The 15,349-nt window shown below is 34.4% G+C and overlaps 1 protein-coding gene across 2 annotated transcripts; it reads right to left on the reverse strand.

The window, feature by feature from the left end:
- Positions 1-6,069: 6,069 nt before the first annotated feature.
- LOC143201335 (uncharacterized) lies at positions 6,070-13,702 on the reverse strand. Of its 2 annotated transcripts, none has more exons than XM_076412337.1 (5): positions 13,634-13,702; positions 9,120-9,589; positions 8,903-9,060; positions 6,433-6,691; positions 6,070-6,342 (listed from the first exon to the last, which is right to left on the reverse strand). In XM_076412337.1, exons 1-5 carry the CDS (start codon positions 13,643-13,645, stop codon positions 6,138-6,140), a joined length of 1,104 nt encoding a protein of 367 aa, XP_076268452.1. In that variant the 5' UTR covers positions 13,646-13,702; the 3' UTR covers positions 6,070-6,137. The 2 variants fall into 2 exon arrangements, with proteins under 2 accessions (XP_076268452.1, XP_076268457.1); XM_076412342.1 differs by having other exon boundaries at positions 6,206-6,342; positions 6,409-6,691.
- Between the last annotated feature and the right edge of the window lie 1,647 nt (positions 13,703-15,349).

The following is a 15,349-nucleotide window of genomic DNA, read 5'->3' on the forward strand; positions in this document are numbered from 1 at the left end:
GTCTATACTAGGTGTTACGAAATCGATTTTTTTCTTTGCCACATTGTGTTGGATTACCCAACGACTGAGCTAACACTGATACAATAGAATATTTTCCTTATTGAGCCGTTTTTTTCTACGCTGGAATGAAATACAACCATTAGATCCTGTTGCTCTTAGATAAACTCTTTAATTACTATGCATGTGTTGGTCTAAATAACGCTCTTCTGTTTTGATTAACTAATATCACTATTTATTGGATTACCAAGTAATGGGCTGTTTGTTAAGTGAGAGGGTATAATTGAGAACAACATAATTTATTATATATTTAATTAAAAGCAGGATAATCTCGTGAATGTTGGTTGTATCGTAAGGATTTCCTTATTTTTTATACTGCAGGATGTTGAAATTTATTCTTACTAATTCATTTGGTACAATTCTCTCGAGGTTATTTATTAATATTTTAATTTAATATGTTTTGAGAACATTTTCTAAATCAAAAAAATATATAATCATAAGTCATGAAACATTTAACTGTTAATACTAAAACTTGTAATGAACTTGAAATATTTATTTTATTGGGACGAAGAAGAAAACTTGATGATACATTCTTATTTTGATATAAATAAAGCTCTTATTTTTAAAAACTTCAATCATCACATATTGCTATACATAACACCCTCGTCCTAAAGGATCGACAAATATTCCCATGGTAAGTGGTCGTTGTTCAATCTAGATAGTTAAGTATTACTGAAGTAAATTTATTTCTGACCATTAACTATATCTTCGTCCTCCAGTTTGATTTTGATTATTTATTTTTACCTCTATATTTCCTATAATACAACACATGGACCAGCGAGCAATGATTTCCCAAGTTCTGGTCTAGAACCACCTACTAAAAAATATAATAAACATTCTTTTTCTCTGGGTATAGTTGAAATTACAATAGAATATTTTCATTATTGAACCGTTTTTTTCTACGCTGTAATGAAATACAACCATTAGATCCTATTGCTCTCAGATAAACTCTTTAATTACTATGCATGTGTTGGACGAAATAACGTTCTTCTGTTTTGATTAATTACTATGGCCATTCATTGGATTTCCAAGTAATGGGCTAGTTTGTTAAGTGAGAGGGTATAAGTGAGAACAACATAATTTATGATACATTTAAATAACAGCAGGATAATCTCGTGAATGTTGGTTGTATTGTAAGGATTTCCTTACAATTTTTTAAGAGCATTCTCTAAATTAGAAAGTTTATAGATATAAGTTATGGATCATGTAAAGTCTAAAACAAAAACCTTTAAATAACTTGAAACCTATTTTATTTTAATGGAAAGAAGACAACTTGTTGAAACGATCTTACTTTGTTTTGAACAAAGCCGTTATTTCTAAAAACTTCACTCATCTCATATCGCTTTAAAGCACCTTCCTCCTGATGAAACACGCCAGTATTCCTACGGTAAGTGGTCGTTGTTCCATCTAGATTTTTCATTATTAAAGTATAGTTATTTCAGACTATCAACTACGCGTTTGTCCGCCAGTGTGACTCTGATGAGCTATTTTTATCTCTATAGTTTCTATAATATAGCTCATGGTACAGCCAGGAATGAATTCCCAAGTTCCGGAGGCCTTTTTATAATTTTACCCAAATGTAATCTTCAAAAAATATATATGAAAGGGTTTTCTGATACTTATATTTATAATTCGTTGGTCTCCAGTAACGACAGGTTTTCTTAGCCGACGTCCTGGGACAAATTCTTGTCCCATTTTTAAATTATGTAATCCTATAGCGATAGATATATATGCAAAGTGAGGTGTAATTATTATCAATGCATTTTTTTATACTTACAAGATTCTGAATCGAAATGTTCAGATCGTCATGAGCATACTGACTCCATATTTTCTAATGTTTTTGATGAGATATTCTCAATGTTTGTACCAATCTTTTCATATTTTTCGACACATTTTAATATTATGCACAACACTGGTACAAATGAAGTGATTGATTTTGAAGAAAAAGCTTCATCATGTACTACTTATAAGGTGGGTTAACGTATGCCTTCAAACTACGTATACAACACAGCTTATACAAAATATTAACGGTCTTAGGTCGGTGGCTATTTTGGCCATTTTTTCATCACGCAGCCTGATTTTATTCGTACCAGGAAATGCAACACTTTTACTATCTATTACTAGCCACTAGACTCTCCGCATTGTAATCAATCTCCGCTCCAAATAACTTAATACTTAAATCAACAAATTTACGTAAAAAGCTTGCGGCGACTTAGTCAACACACATTTGGGTGCAAATACCATTAACACCATTTCACATATAATGTGTAACACCTATTACCGTAATCCGAATATAATTTGGTAATTAATCAACATTACGTTAGTCTATAGGCAACTGACAATACGAGACAGTAATTTCGTCTGTGAAATAACAGGTTTCTGTAACACCTTCTTTTTTAATTTGTCCCTCATAGGCTCAAGTCATATAGTTTTATTATTGTTCGTGAATGTTTGAGATATTCAACTGAAATATCAACAGAAGTGAGTGATATTAATACTAGTTACATTATAACAGTTAGATTTATAACTATTACTATAAAAAACATTTATAAAGAAAAATGTGTATGACTTTATGTCTATAACTCGTTATTGTTTACTATTTTGCAACAATACGTTGATTAATTTGTTCACATATTCCGGTAACCATCTGCAGTAGGAACTTCATTTGGTTTTAACAAGTTGTAATACGTAACAAGACTTTATGGTAATAAATCTAAGACTCACTCATTTCTAGACTAACTCAGAACTTTTGGTACTAGATATTGTCATAGTAGATCCACTTTTTGTTCTCAGTTATGATACACAACAGAAAACTCTTCTTTTGTTACCTGTTAAGCAATGAAATCGCAATATTGAAAGGGTTCGAAATTTCCTTTCTATTAAATCTTTTCCATGACAACAACTGCTAAACTGTCTAAAAGTTCTTTGATGGTTTGAACTGGATTTTCATCCGAGAAGTCGTGCAATTAATTGCCTTCGAACATTTTTGTTATTGCAGGTCGTTCCTTGTCATTGGCATCAAAATCATCACTACTTGTAAACAATTGAAACCAAGCCATCAATTGGGATATAATTGGGAGCAGCAGCACCATAAGTTTTTGAATATATTTTGTGCAGGAGCAGATTTTTTCAGTAAAATGAACCATCCCAATGTACGTATACAGTGAATAACTCAATAATACTAAATAGAAAACTGTGAAACCCATCGAATTTAACAATTTAGTTTAATTTCATCCCCTAGCTTATACTTCACTTAAAAACTTATCTTTTATTCAGAATTTCCTCAAAATTTATATTTTTTATGGAAATTATGGTTCTCACATCAATATATGCAACATATGCGGAAAATAACAATTGAACTAAAGGTATAGTTAAAACTATATTTAAGTAATTTCCGGCCTGACACATAGATGGCGCTACTAGAATTAAATTCATATATTTTTTAGTTAGCCCTAACCCTCAAAACATGTGTGTATAAATTTGACAGCTGTCGGATCATTACTTTGTAAATTACAGCATTTGGAGTAAAGCAACTTTTGTTATTGCGAAAAAAATTGATAAAAAAGAATTTCGCGTGTTGATAAAATATTGCTTCTTGAAGGGAAAAGATACAGTTGAAGCTTGTAAAACTTGGCTTAATGCCGAATTTCCGGACACTGTCCCAGGAAAATCAGCAATCAAGGATTGGTATACTAAGTTTAGACGTGGTTAAATGTTAAAGCACCGACGACGGTGAACGCAGTGGACCCTCAAAAGAGGTTGTTGCCGATGAAAACATTAAAAAATCCAGAAAATGATTTTGACCGTAAATTGAAATTGAATGAAATAACAGACACTCTAAAGATATCAACTGGACGTGTATATCATATCATTCACGAATATTTGGGTATGAGAAAGCTCTATGCAAAGTGGGTGTTGCACGAGCTCACTTTTGACCAAAAACAACGACGAGTTGATAATTCTGGCCAGTTTTTGGAAATGATCAAGCGTAATATACCCAAGTTTTTGCGTCAATATGTGACAATGGATGAAACATTGCTCGATCATTTCACTCGAAAGTCCAATCGACAGTCATCCTAGTGGACTGCACACGATGAACGCGATCAAAAGCGTGGGAAAAGCGTGAGTCGGCTGGCAAGGTTATGGCGTCTGTATTTTGGGATGCGCGTGAAATAATTTTCATTAACTACTTTGAAATAGGAAGGACCATCAATAGCGAATATTATATAGCGTTATTGGACCGTTTGATGGACGGTATCGCCGAAGAACGGCCGCATTTGAAGAAAAAGAAAGTGCTGCTTCACCAAGACAATGTACCGTATCACAAGTCAGTGGAAACGATGGCAATAATCCATGAATTGCTTCTTCATTCACCGTATTCTCCAGATCTGGCCCCCAGCGACTTTTTCCTTTTCTCAGATCTCAAAAAATGTTCGCTGGGAAGAAATTTTCGTCGAATGAGGAGGTGATCGCCGAAACTGAGGCCTATTTTGAAGCAAAGGACAAATCGTACTACACAAATGGTATCGAAAAGTTGGAGGGTCGCTATAATCAGTGCATCACTCTTGAAGGAAATTACATTGAATAAAAAAATCTAATTTTGCCAAAAAATGTGTTTTACTATTATAGGACGGGGTCTTTTCAATTGACCTGTTATATGACATTACCTCAGCTCGTATCATGTAGCTTTTACAACTAATGCCTTCTAGTGCAAAATAAATGCTTCTTAAAAACATACATTTAGTTTTTTTACATAAATTAAAAGTTTAGGTAATAATAAAATTCATATCTCGTCAAAGAAAATTGATAGGCAATATCGGCTTTAAGCTAACTTTGTCAAGCCTTCTGCCTATTATAATTTGGGTTATAATAAGCTCATATTGCCTTTTTATTTCCTCAAATGTAACATTCAAATTTTATAGGTGCAATGCTCCAAGAGGTTATGTGATTAACAATAACGTGGTCTCAATAAGACGGGGCTACCTGTCAGACGTCTAACGTGAGTATGAACATCATACAGGAAATATTTTCTGAAAAAATACTCTTGAAAAGGAGTACCAGTGAGTAGCCACCACACTTCCCGAACCCAATTTTTTTATGGGAATATCTCTTTCTTTTTTCATTACCACATTTATATTAAATTGTGCATTTACTTGTCTATTTTCAGCAGTTAATTTTTATATACAATGATGTAATGATGCAATTTTATAATACAAATAGCTCTCGTTCTTTAGTTTGTTATGTAAGTCGAAATTTTTAATAATCATAATGTACCTTCGCCATAACGTCATTACAAATATTACAAATAATAAAAAACGGCTTCGTAGCGCACCATTTATTTTATGTTCTAGATTGTAAATAACAAGGGGAAACCCCCCGAATCACATCAATAACTAAATGATATCATATGTCTTTTGTTTTGCTCAACGTCCAAGACCATAGTTTGGGAACCATGTTAACTAGTACATCCAATTTAAATAAACCCTGGTTGGTAAAAAGAGACATAATTCAAGAAAACTACATTATCAATTTTTAAATTTATATTTTATTTTACCTATATTTTATTTACAATAAAATACAAAAATATATAATTAGCTTACAAAAGAATAGTTGTTCGACAGTACCATATATTACTCGGAGTACTATTAATAACGAACAACGAATCATCGACAGTCTAGGGCAATGTGTGTATTTTGGTTAAAAACATTCACTTGAAGATAGAAAGAAAGAAGGGAAGGCGGAAGAAAAGAGAAAAAGATAGAGAGATAAACAAAGAAAAGATAGAATAAAATAAATAAGATGATAGAAAAGAGATAAAACAGTAAAATTGAAAAAGGTTAGGATAATAAATAAAACAGAAAGAATAGAGAAAGGAAGAAAGAGGATATAAAAAGCGTAGAAAAATTGAAGGAAGAACTCATGCAAAGAAGAAGACTCAGTTAAGATATAAAGAAGAGGACAGATAAAGAGGAAAAAGGTGTGAAAAACAAAGAAAAAGAAGCAAAGAGCAAGAGATATTCATAGTTACACATTTTGATAGAAAATTTGAATAGAAAATCCTAAAACAATTTGTCTATTGTTTAATAGTAACCGAAGCTGATGTCATGAAGTGGCGCTGAATTGCCTTGAGGTAAAGCGTAGTCTTTACTGAGTTGATCCAAGATAGAACCGCCGGTACGACCGCCGGCGGGTTTTGGTGCCGGCCTGTACTGGGGTGCTGGAGCTGGTGCGAAAGAAGGCTGAGGTGCGGGTCTTGACGGAGGTGCAGCGAAGGACGGGGCGGGCCTGGAAGAAACGCCAATTGAAGATAGCACGGTGTGGTCTAATACCAATATCAAAAATGGTACTAACTAAAATATTTGCACTGTGGAGTACCTGGATGACTGTGGAGAAGACGGTTCGTCGAAGGAGAACTTGGGAGACGATCTGCTGGGTGCTGGTCCGAAGTTGTCGACTGGAGCAGCGTTAGCGAAGGATGGTCTTGGTGGTGCCGGGGCAGCGTTAGCGAAGGAGGGTCTTGGTGGGGCTGGAGCAGCGTTGGAGAACGAAGGTTTTGGTGGAGCCGGACTGAAAGATGATTTGGGGGATGGACGTCTTGGAATGTCGAAATCATCAGAAAATCCAAAAGAAGATGCTGAAAAATAATTATTTGTTATTAATGTCGTTAAATTTAAAGAAGCTACTAAAGATCTTGCAGATAATGTTCATATTCCTGTCGACCATTCTGTATGCCTTAAAAACACTAAAAACTTGGAGTACTTTCCAAGCTAAAATATGGGGACTATGGTCAGCAGGTTTGCGACAATTTTAAAATTGCTAATTTTATCAAATTTCTTCGCTTTTGTGTCTATAGGATAGCAGAGACCGAGCTGATCATTGGATCAAAAAGAGTTGGCAGCCGAGGGAGCTTAAAGTTGGTGCAAAGAAAACATCGGTTTCTCCATATAGTGTTCTATTACCACCGCAAGCATTCTTTTCCAGAAGCAAAGGTAAAGGAAGGTGCTTCCGTCAGATTATACATTAGATGGCTTATAACTGACCCTCAATGATGAATATGACGAATTACTAAGAAAAAGGGCGGGTTGCTTTTAAGGTAATAGAGAAATTTTTAGGCAATTACAAATACCTTAACTATAAACAAACCAGACAAAATGTCAAAACATTTAAAATCACAAAAACACAAACAATCAAACATTCAAAGTCAAATGTCAACATTGTCAAAATAATGCTATATCTGAAGTAATAAGCCTGTTACTTCCACCTCAACTACTTTCCGGAATATTTGGGAGATATAAGTGAAGAACACGGTGAATTACTTCACCAGGACATTAAAGAGATGAAGAAATGATACCAATGAAAATGCCTGCTATTCATACTTCAAATAAATCTAAAATCTTAGATTAACATATTCCTACAAGCCCAAATGTACAAGGAGGAGCCCCACTGGGGAAAATAAAAGGTTTTAATATGTACCAATAAATTTATATTAGATAAAAAATATGTAGTCTATTCAAAATAGCAGTGAACTCAAGTCGCACTTAACTTTTACTTTTATTTTATATTAGCTTTCATATATTACAACATTTTAATGCAAATAAGACAATGAAACAAAAATATTATAAAGTAACATTTATTTTAACAGTATAATTCAATGTTCACTGCATTTTTGAATAGACTATACATTTTTAGTGGTTCGTAAATAAAATATTTTTCAAGTATATTCTCTTTCATATTAATATTATCACTCTTTACTATTAGTTCTCCAGATTGTCAAGAAACGTGTAATGCTATAACAAAAAGAAATCATTTTGAGATTGACCACACTCAACAACATAAAGATGACGTCACAAAGCCTAAATAGTTCTTATTATTATATTAGTAGTGTCTCAGATTAACCAACACAACTTTTAATTTAGGTCATTTGTAACTTGTTTATTTAACTTTTCCGACTGCCAATCAACCAAAATATATTTAAAAACTTTATCATACAGACCTATTTATTTCGCAACTTACAATATCATTTATAAAATCATTATCAACTACTCATAAGTATATTATTATATGTCTTCTTCAGCCATTCCATTGCAAAGTCATATGACTTGGAAATTAATGAAGAAATTCCCAATATATTAACAATGACAGATCGTCTGCTTTCGTAAATCTCAACAGAATCCAGTTTAAGAAAGAACAGGGGTGACGAAGGGTCAGAGTGACGAGGTGTATTACAAACTGTTGAAACCTGGTTAATAGTGATCACTATCGAGAAAAAATGATTAATTTTAGACACGACACGGTAAAGGGATTTCACAGCACGATGACGTCTTTTTTAGGATGGCATCCATACATTGGCTGAAAGATAGGCAAGATGTATAGTATCAAATGACCAATACTTTGAATAAATGTACTGTTCTATTTTCTTGAAAATTATGCAGTTATTTTTCTGAAAATAAATCGATAACAACTTTCTGGTACACCTGGTATTCCAATCAAGAATAAAATCAGCCTCTTTCAAACACCTACATTGCCAATCCTTCCGTATATGTCCGAGACTTGGACACTATCTGTCAAATGCGTTATTTAAATGAAATTCTACATGTTTCTTCGTCGTATTTGTGGAGTGAAATGTGAAGAAATTGTCTTTTTGGGTGAAATTGGCATTTAAATTGAAAACACATCAAGCATAGACCACTTCGAAAAAGTGACCACATCCACCATATGGTCCAAGCATTTCTTCATGTAATTATTGTTAATTTTTATCTCCATCTACTGTTTAGAAAATTAGCAAATCGATCTTGTAGAAGAGATCAAACGCTAGAAAATCGCTAAAATGTCAAAGAATACATACGTGGTGAAGGCGCCCTTGGTGCTGGTTCGAAAGTTTGAGGTGGCGAATAATCGATTGGAGATGGTCTGGGTGCTGGTCTGGGAGCTGGTCTTGGAGCGGGCCTTGGAGCCGGTCTAGGAGCTGGGGCAGAAGCGAAATCGATTGGTCTCAAGTTCGATCTAGAAATGGAGAACGTCAGTTTAGTCCCCCGTGTTGGAGTTTAACATCATCGACGTACCTTGAAGGTTCCTGAGGATCTTCCTGTTGGTCGTAAGATCCCGAATATTCAGGCAACAAGGCTCCTTCTTTGTCGGTAGTCTCATCGACCAAGGTCGGTGGTGGAACGGTGATACCCTCGCCAGCGGGCGCGAATCCGTATTTGGTGGCGCCGTACTCGATAACGCGCACCTTTCCGGTATCGTCCACGTAACCGTACTTGCCCTTCACCTCTCCAGTGGGCAGTTTGGTCTCGATCTTGAACGAACCATCAGCAGATTCGTAGCCGTAAGTATACGAACCGTCCTCGTTATGTCGATTGATCTGCTTGATGATGGGAACGGGTGTGGGTTTGGGAGCTGAGGAAGAAGAGGACGGTCCGGAGTATCCGGGCTGGACTCGGGGTGGAGCCGGTCTGGACCTGGGTGGAGGGAGATCGTAATCGTAATCCTGAGCCAGTCCCTGGACGGCCAGTAAAGTTATCACGGCCACCTATAAAAGAAATTAATCGTTAAACGACGTCGAACGCTCGGTACAGGCTATTAAACTAAACAATGCAACCCTGGCATTCTTAAACGTAGGCTTGTCCGTTATAGAATTTCTCAAAATGTAACATTAGAATTAATTAACCTTGTAAGAAATAGTCGTTGGTTTTTTTTGTACCATTACCCGTTTATTATGTAAGGACCCGGTACAATCTAAAAGATATATGAAAACAGACATATATAATAAGTTTTTTTTTATTTCAATCAATTAATTAGACTTAAAAAAATTATTTCATATGATTGATATTAATTTAAAAACATTTTGGCACACATTGTTAAGGAGTTATTTAATGGACCTACTGGCATTGTTGGCCACGCCTGTAAATTTATATTTAGTGCATAGAGTATCCTTTTTGGAACATTTTAACACTGTTGCTGTACCCCGAATTTTCATTATTTCACATAAAATACTTCCTAGTAAACATATACCCTCCAAATTCATAAAATATTCACGTTCAAGATATCGAGTTGCGAAGACCAAACCATCGCCTTGATTCACTTCAGTGTAAATAGTTAATTAGTAAATTAGTAGAAAGCACTGTGAATGCTTCATTATTTTCATCCAAGTCTGGCTAAAATCATCAACTGTCAGCGATCAATGGAAACTGAAGTTAGCGTCAGTCTATGAATCACTGGTTCTAATAATACAAACAAATAAATGGCAGTCTGCTACGAGAGCTATCGAATAAGTTTTCCAGTACCAATAAGAGAACAAATTTTATTAACACATATTACTAGATATTAACTACAACTATCTAGTAGTTATTGCTTCATATTGTTTAAGTCAAAATATAGGATTGCCGAACTAAACTTAATAATTCAAATGTTTATTCAAGGGGTTTTTGTCTCTTCAGCCTCCAGATAAACCGACTGTTATCATGCAGTCGGTTTATCTGGAGTTCGACATTTTTAACAACATTTTTTCACAAACGTTTTAATGGGCTAGATGACCATTGGTACCCTTAGATATTTGTAGATGTCTTAATTTCTAATGTACCATGAGTCATTTTTGTTTATGCTGCCCCATAATTTCACAACGTAAATCCACAATGGCTTCTCTATTTGATCACTATTATACTTAACAGTTTATTGTGGAGCCTTAATTCGAATTTTCGTCCAAACAAGCATCACATTTTTGAGCCTCATATAAAGTTCTGCTTGGTGTCCAGTGTCATGGCCAAGTATTTCGCTCTGTTCATATATGGAATTAGTGTAAAACCAATTATACGTAGACGTTGTAGAATTCAATTTTATTCGTCATTTGTTAGTCTACTCAGTAATGTTATTGACAGCTATTTGTACTCTATTTAAAGTTGTCTAAATATTGTTACTTGTAGCATGTAGATACTCATTACAGACCAACCAGATCATCATATCATATCTATTAATGTCGCCATTATTACTCATTCTCATTTAGAATTATCACTAGTATAAAGTAAATATAATATTGATCCCAGGACACTACCTTCAGGTACAGCCGCATAAATGGGTTCCAAATCTGAATGTTCATCACTGTATCTTATTCTGAAATGTTGTGATTAGGAATAGAGGATTTCAGGATCTGGCTCATCTGCCTAGGTAATTGGCTTGCCAACTTGTACTAAATGTCGTCATGGTATGCTTCATCAAAGTCTTTTGCACAGCTGAATTTTTCAAAAATGTTCTCAGTTATATCAATAATACGATGTAACTTATAGATTGTGAAGTGTTTGAAACCAGAATGAGTTGTTTTTCAGCAACAAATATTTTGAGTCTTTTTAAGAACCACTTCTAGAACAATTTAAGTATGATTTGTTAGCAGTGAGATTAAAAAATTTAAAAATTGACGATATTAATGAGCAACACATATGGTTCGACCATTATCCAACACATTCAAAAACACTGAGCTGTCAAAGCTTCAAATGAAGTTGAATGGATTAATCATAACAGAAGAATGGTAATATAATGGAATATATGATAAATATGACGAGTGAGGTACAAGTTAGAAGAGATGTTAAAAATATTTTAATTGATTGATATAAGTTTTATTACAGAGATGCTTGATCAAATTGGTTAAGTTACCATCAATTTCACTGACACAAAGAGATGAGATGAGACAAAGACAAGAGATGTCTGCGGGCATGAAAATTTATAACTGTTAAGTCGTTCTTTCTTAGCGTTGAATAAGTGCAGAGGTGTATGTTTAAGCTCTCATTGTCATGGCATCATTGTACAATAGATTATCTCATATTAAATCTTAATTTTTATACACTTATTTAAGTGCTTATCATGACTGTGCGATATCTTCGAATTAACCATTTAGTTACAAAAAAGAAACATAAAAATTATGTATTCTATATCCAAATTGACAGTGTGGTAACTTAGATACTTGATACCAATCAGAAAATATACGGTTTCGAAAACAAATTGCTATCTCATTGACCACAAAACTAATTTCAGGGGTTTTGAAAACAAGATATTGAAATGTATCATTCCGCCAGTGAATAAAAAATCATCGATGAATATATACAACCTATTGCATTGATGCTGCTTATATTGTTATATAACACAAAGATAATAACTCGCCAGAAACTCGAGCGTTTCTATAGATCGCCCGGTACAAAAATTTTAGCTATTTTAATGAATAACCCAAACTTGTGGAGGACAAGGCCAAAGCAACCACATACCACCTGATGCAAACGTTAATTTAGTTATGATTTTAGCTTTGATCGAACTACGTTCATAGAAAACGATTCTATATTCTTCTTCTGTATCCTGGATCTCTTTTCACGTTATCATTCTTGTCCAAAAAGTTGCAATAGTAATCTTCAACAACACTTTCTTTCGGAATCGAAAAGCTAGCTTCCTTTTTTGATTCCGAAATATGATGGTAAACTCAGGTCTCATCCATAATTACAGAACGACAGCTCACAGTTCGTTATGTACAAGAAAGGGAAAGTAATTACCGACACACCTGGTACATATAAAATTTCAGAACGCAATAGAATCAAACAAATGAGCCACCATATATAATATCTTCAAAATAATGAAAGAATCGTAATATGGTATAAACTATTGAAGATGAATGATTATTATTCGGGCTAGTATTTTGACAATAATTAAAAAAATCCAATGTTCAAAACCAGAAACATATTGAAAATAATGTTAACGATATGTATCTACAGCAACAATCAAGATATTAAACGGACAAGGCCTCGTATGTATGAAGTTTAATAAATCAAAGGAGATAAGTGGACCAAAAGCAGTCGACAGTCGTTTTTTAAAAAGTGAGAGCGCGACAAAAACAAGTGAAAAACTTGTCTATGACCTTAACCTTTTTTTCATCGCCGGCATTACGGGCGTGGTGACTCGTTTATCTCCCTTCTCGCTGCAGCACCATCACCTTAACCAGAACGATTGTTCCGAACGAAAAAAAAATTATTTACGGTAATGATTTCGACGCATCACCATCGCGTCGCACTCTATTACTTCTGGTAAAGGCGCGGCTTTGGTTTACGATGCTTCCTTGAGCGTGTCAAAGCGCCGGCAGGAGAGAAGTTGACGTTCTTGAGACAGTTTCGCGTCAGAGGTTTCCGGCTCACCCATGCAAAATGTAAATCCTTGTTTCATTGTGACGCAACGAGCGATTACCATTCAACACAGGCCGTAATCGAAGGAAAATCGGTGAAATTTCGAGACGCGGTCGCCTTTGTCCATATCAATTATGTCAGTTTTGCCCAACATAAAAAAAAAACAGACACCAATTCACTATGAACACATAATTTTCTGTAAAAGACCATCCCAGGCATGTTTTTCCTAAAATTTTAAACTCTACATCGATCGAAATCGCAAAGAATTGAACGAGGACGGAAACTGATACATTTCGATGCCTCTGAATCATCTCTCTCGTTCTCCAGATCTCGTGATGAGAGGAAGGGATGATAAAGACGAGCGATAAGGGTTGACGGACTTTTTTCTTCTAAATAAAATAATAGAACTGAATGGTACTCACGTATCTGATCATGGTTGGTGAACGTTAACACACTGGAGTAGTGCGGGGGGTCGGTCCATTCCTTTTTATAAGTGCGGTACGCGGCGAAAGAAGGGGACAAGGTTCCCGGCGTGGGTTTCTGACTTTTGTCACTTTATCTTGCACGTTTTTGATGGACCGACCCCTCGACAAATTCGGCCTTTGCCTTTCTCGTTCGTTTTTTTTTTTGTTTTAACGTCGCTCTGTTTTTTTGTTTCGTTCGTCTATGGAGACTTCTTTATGACAGGTTTCCGTCATAAAGGTTAAACATGCGAGATGGTACCATTGCATCTCCTGCTGTTATATTCTTTTGTCTCATGTCTTCATAATATTGAGAACAATTCATCGGTAAACTTTAACAACGCTTCTTTCTTAGATTGTTTCATTTTTTTCTACAATTTGTTGTTCATATAATATCGAGAAAATCTCATAAAGGATTTAAGATAATTCTTTTTTTTTAATCAATAACACCTTATGACTAAGCATTTTTCTAGTTGTTCCTTTTAAACATTACATATTCTCAAGGCCGGTTTTTTGTCAACCGTATTTTACATTACTGGTCTATACATGGTGCTCAATATGGCTATATATTTAGCAAATCAAAACAAAAGCATATACTCCATTTAAAGAAGAAGTATTAAACCATAACCTCTTAATCTCATTAACTTTCTCGTTTGATTTTATGAACTCATGCTGGGCGAATTTTCGAGATAATGTATATTCACTAAGATTAGTTACAATACAAAATAATAAATATTACATGGAGAAATGACTGGACAATATGGTGGATACAGTTTTAGAAAACTGGATATAAAATATTTTCAGATATATTTTTAATTTTATTCAGTTTATTGATCTGATATCCTTTGGCATATGCTACATATAACTGGTTCATCATAATTTAATTACTTATGGTACTGTTAGAGTACTATCGAGAAGGCCTTTCTACATTTTTAGTCACAAAAAATAGAGGAAGTGCAATGCATGGTTCCTCCTCCAGATATTCACACTAGTTTAAAGTTTGGAAAAATCACAAACACTCCCGTTCCCTTTAATTAATTTTTGAAGTCAGTTTTTTGCCATTTCAAAGCCTCCTTTGTACCAATTAGGTTGTATCCATACTGACCCACTGCTTAACGTGGGTTTCAAACCACTGTATTCCCTATTAAGCCTACTAACTAGTAAGCACCCAACTTATAGACCATCCCAGAAGACATTCGATCTTACCCAGCCTGTTTACTAGTTAGTTATGATACTTGTAGTAGCTATTTTCTTTCCAAAAAAGTGTAAATTATTCCATTAACAGAATAAAAATAAATAGGCTAAATAAGAGGCTAAATTAATACTATAAGAGTAATACACTTTATTTTTTAAAAAATACCATTAAGTAAAACACGAATTACTTTTTCCAGGCACCTAATCTTAAAATTAAATGGTCTCTCAAACATCATAATTAAGTTAAACGTTCATATTTTGATACAGTAAATAGTAATAAATATGTAGGCCACCGTTAATATATTTCAGTGGGTTTCGGTTCATGCAGTTTGTACACGCCCAGGCTTGCATCAAAAATAACTAAAAACAAATTGTATAACCATACTTTCTCCTCAATGTTACAATTGATAACGATCCTAGTTAAGAAATTATACTCGGTACTTTGGAGGAAAGCAAAAAAACTAGAGTTAAAATAACATGTGT

The sequence above is a fragment of the Rhynchophorus ferrugineus genome, unplaced genomic scaffold, assembly GCF_030347505.1.
Source record: "Rhynchophorus ferrugineus isolate W39M unplaced genomic scaffold, kcgeb_rfMv2 rfM1, whole genome shotgun sequence".
NCBI lineage: Eukaryota > Metazoa > Arthropoda > Insecta > Coleoptera > Curculionidae > Rhynchophorus > Rhynchophorus ferrugineus.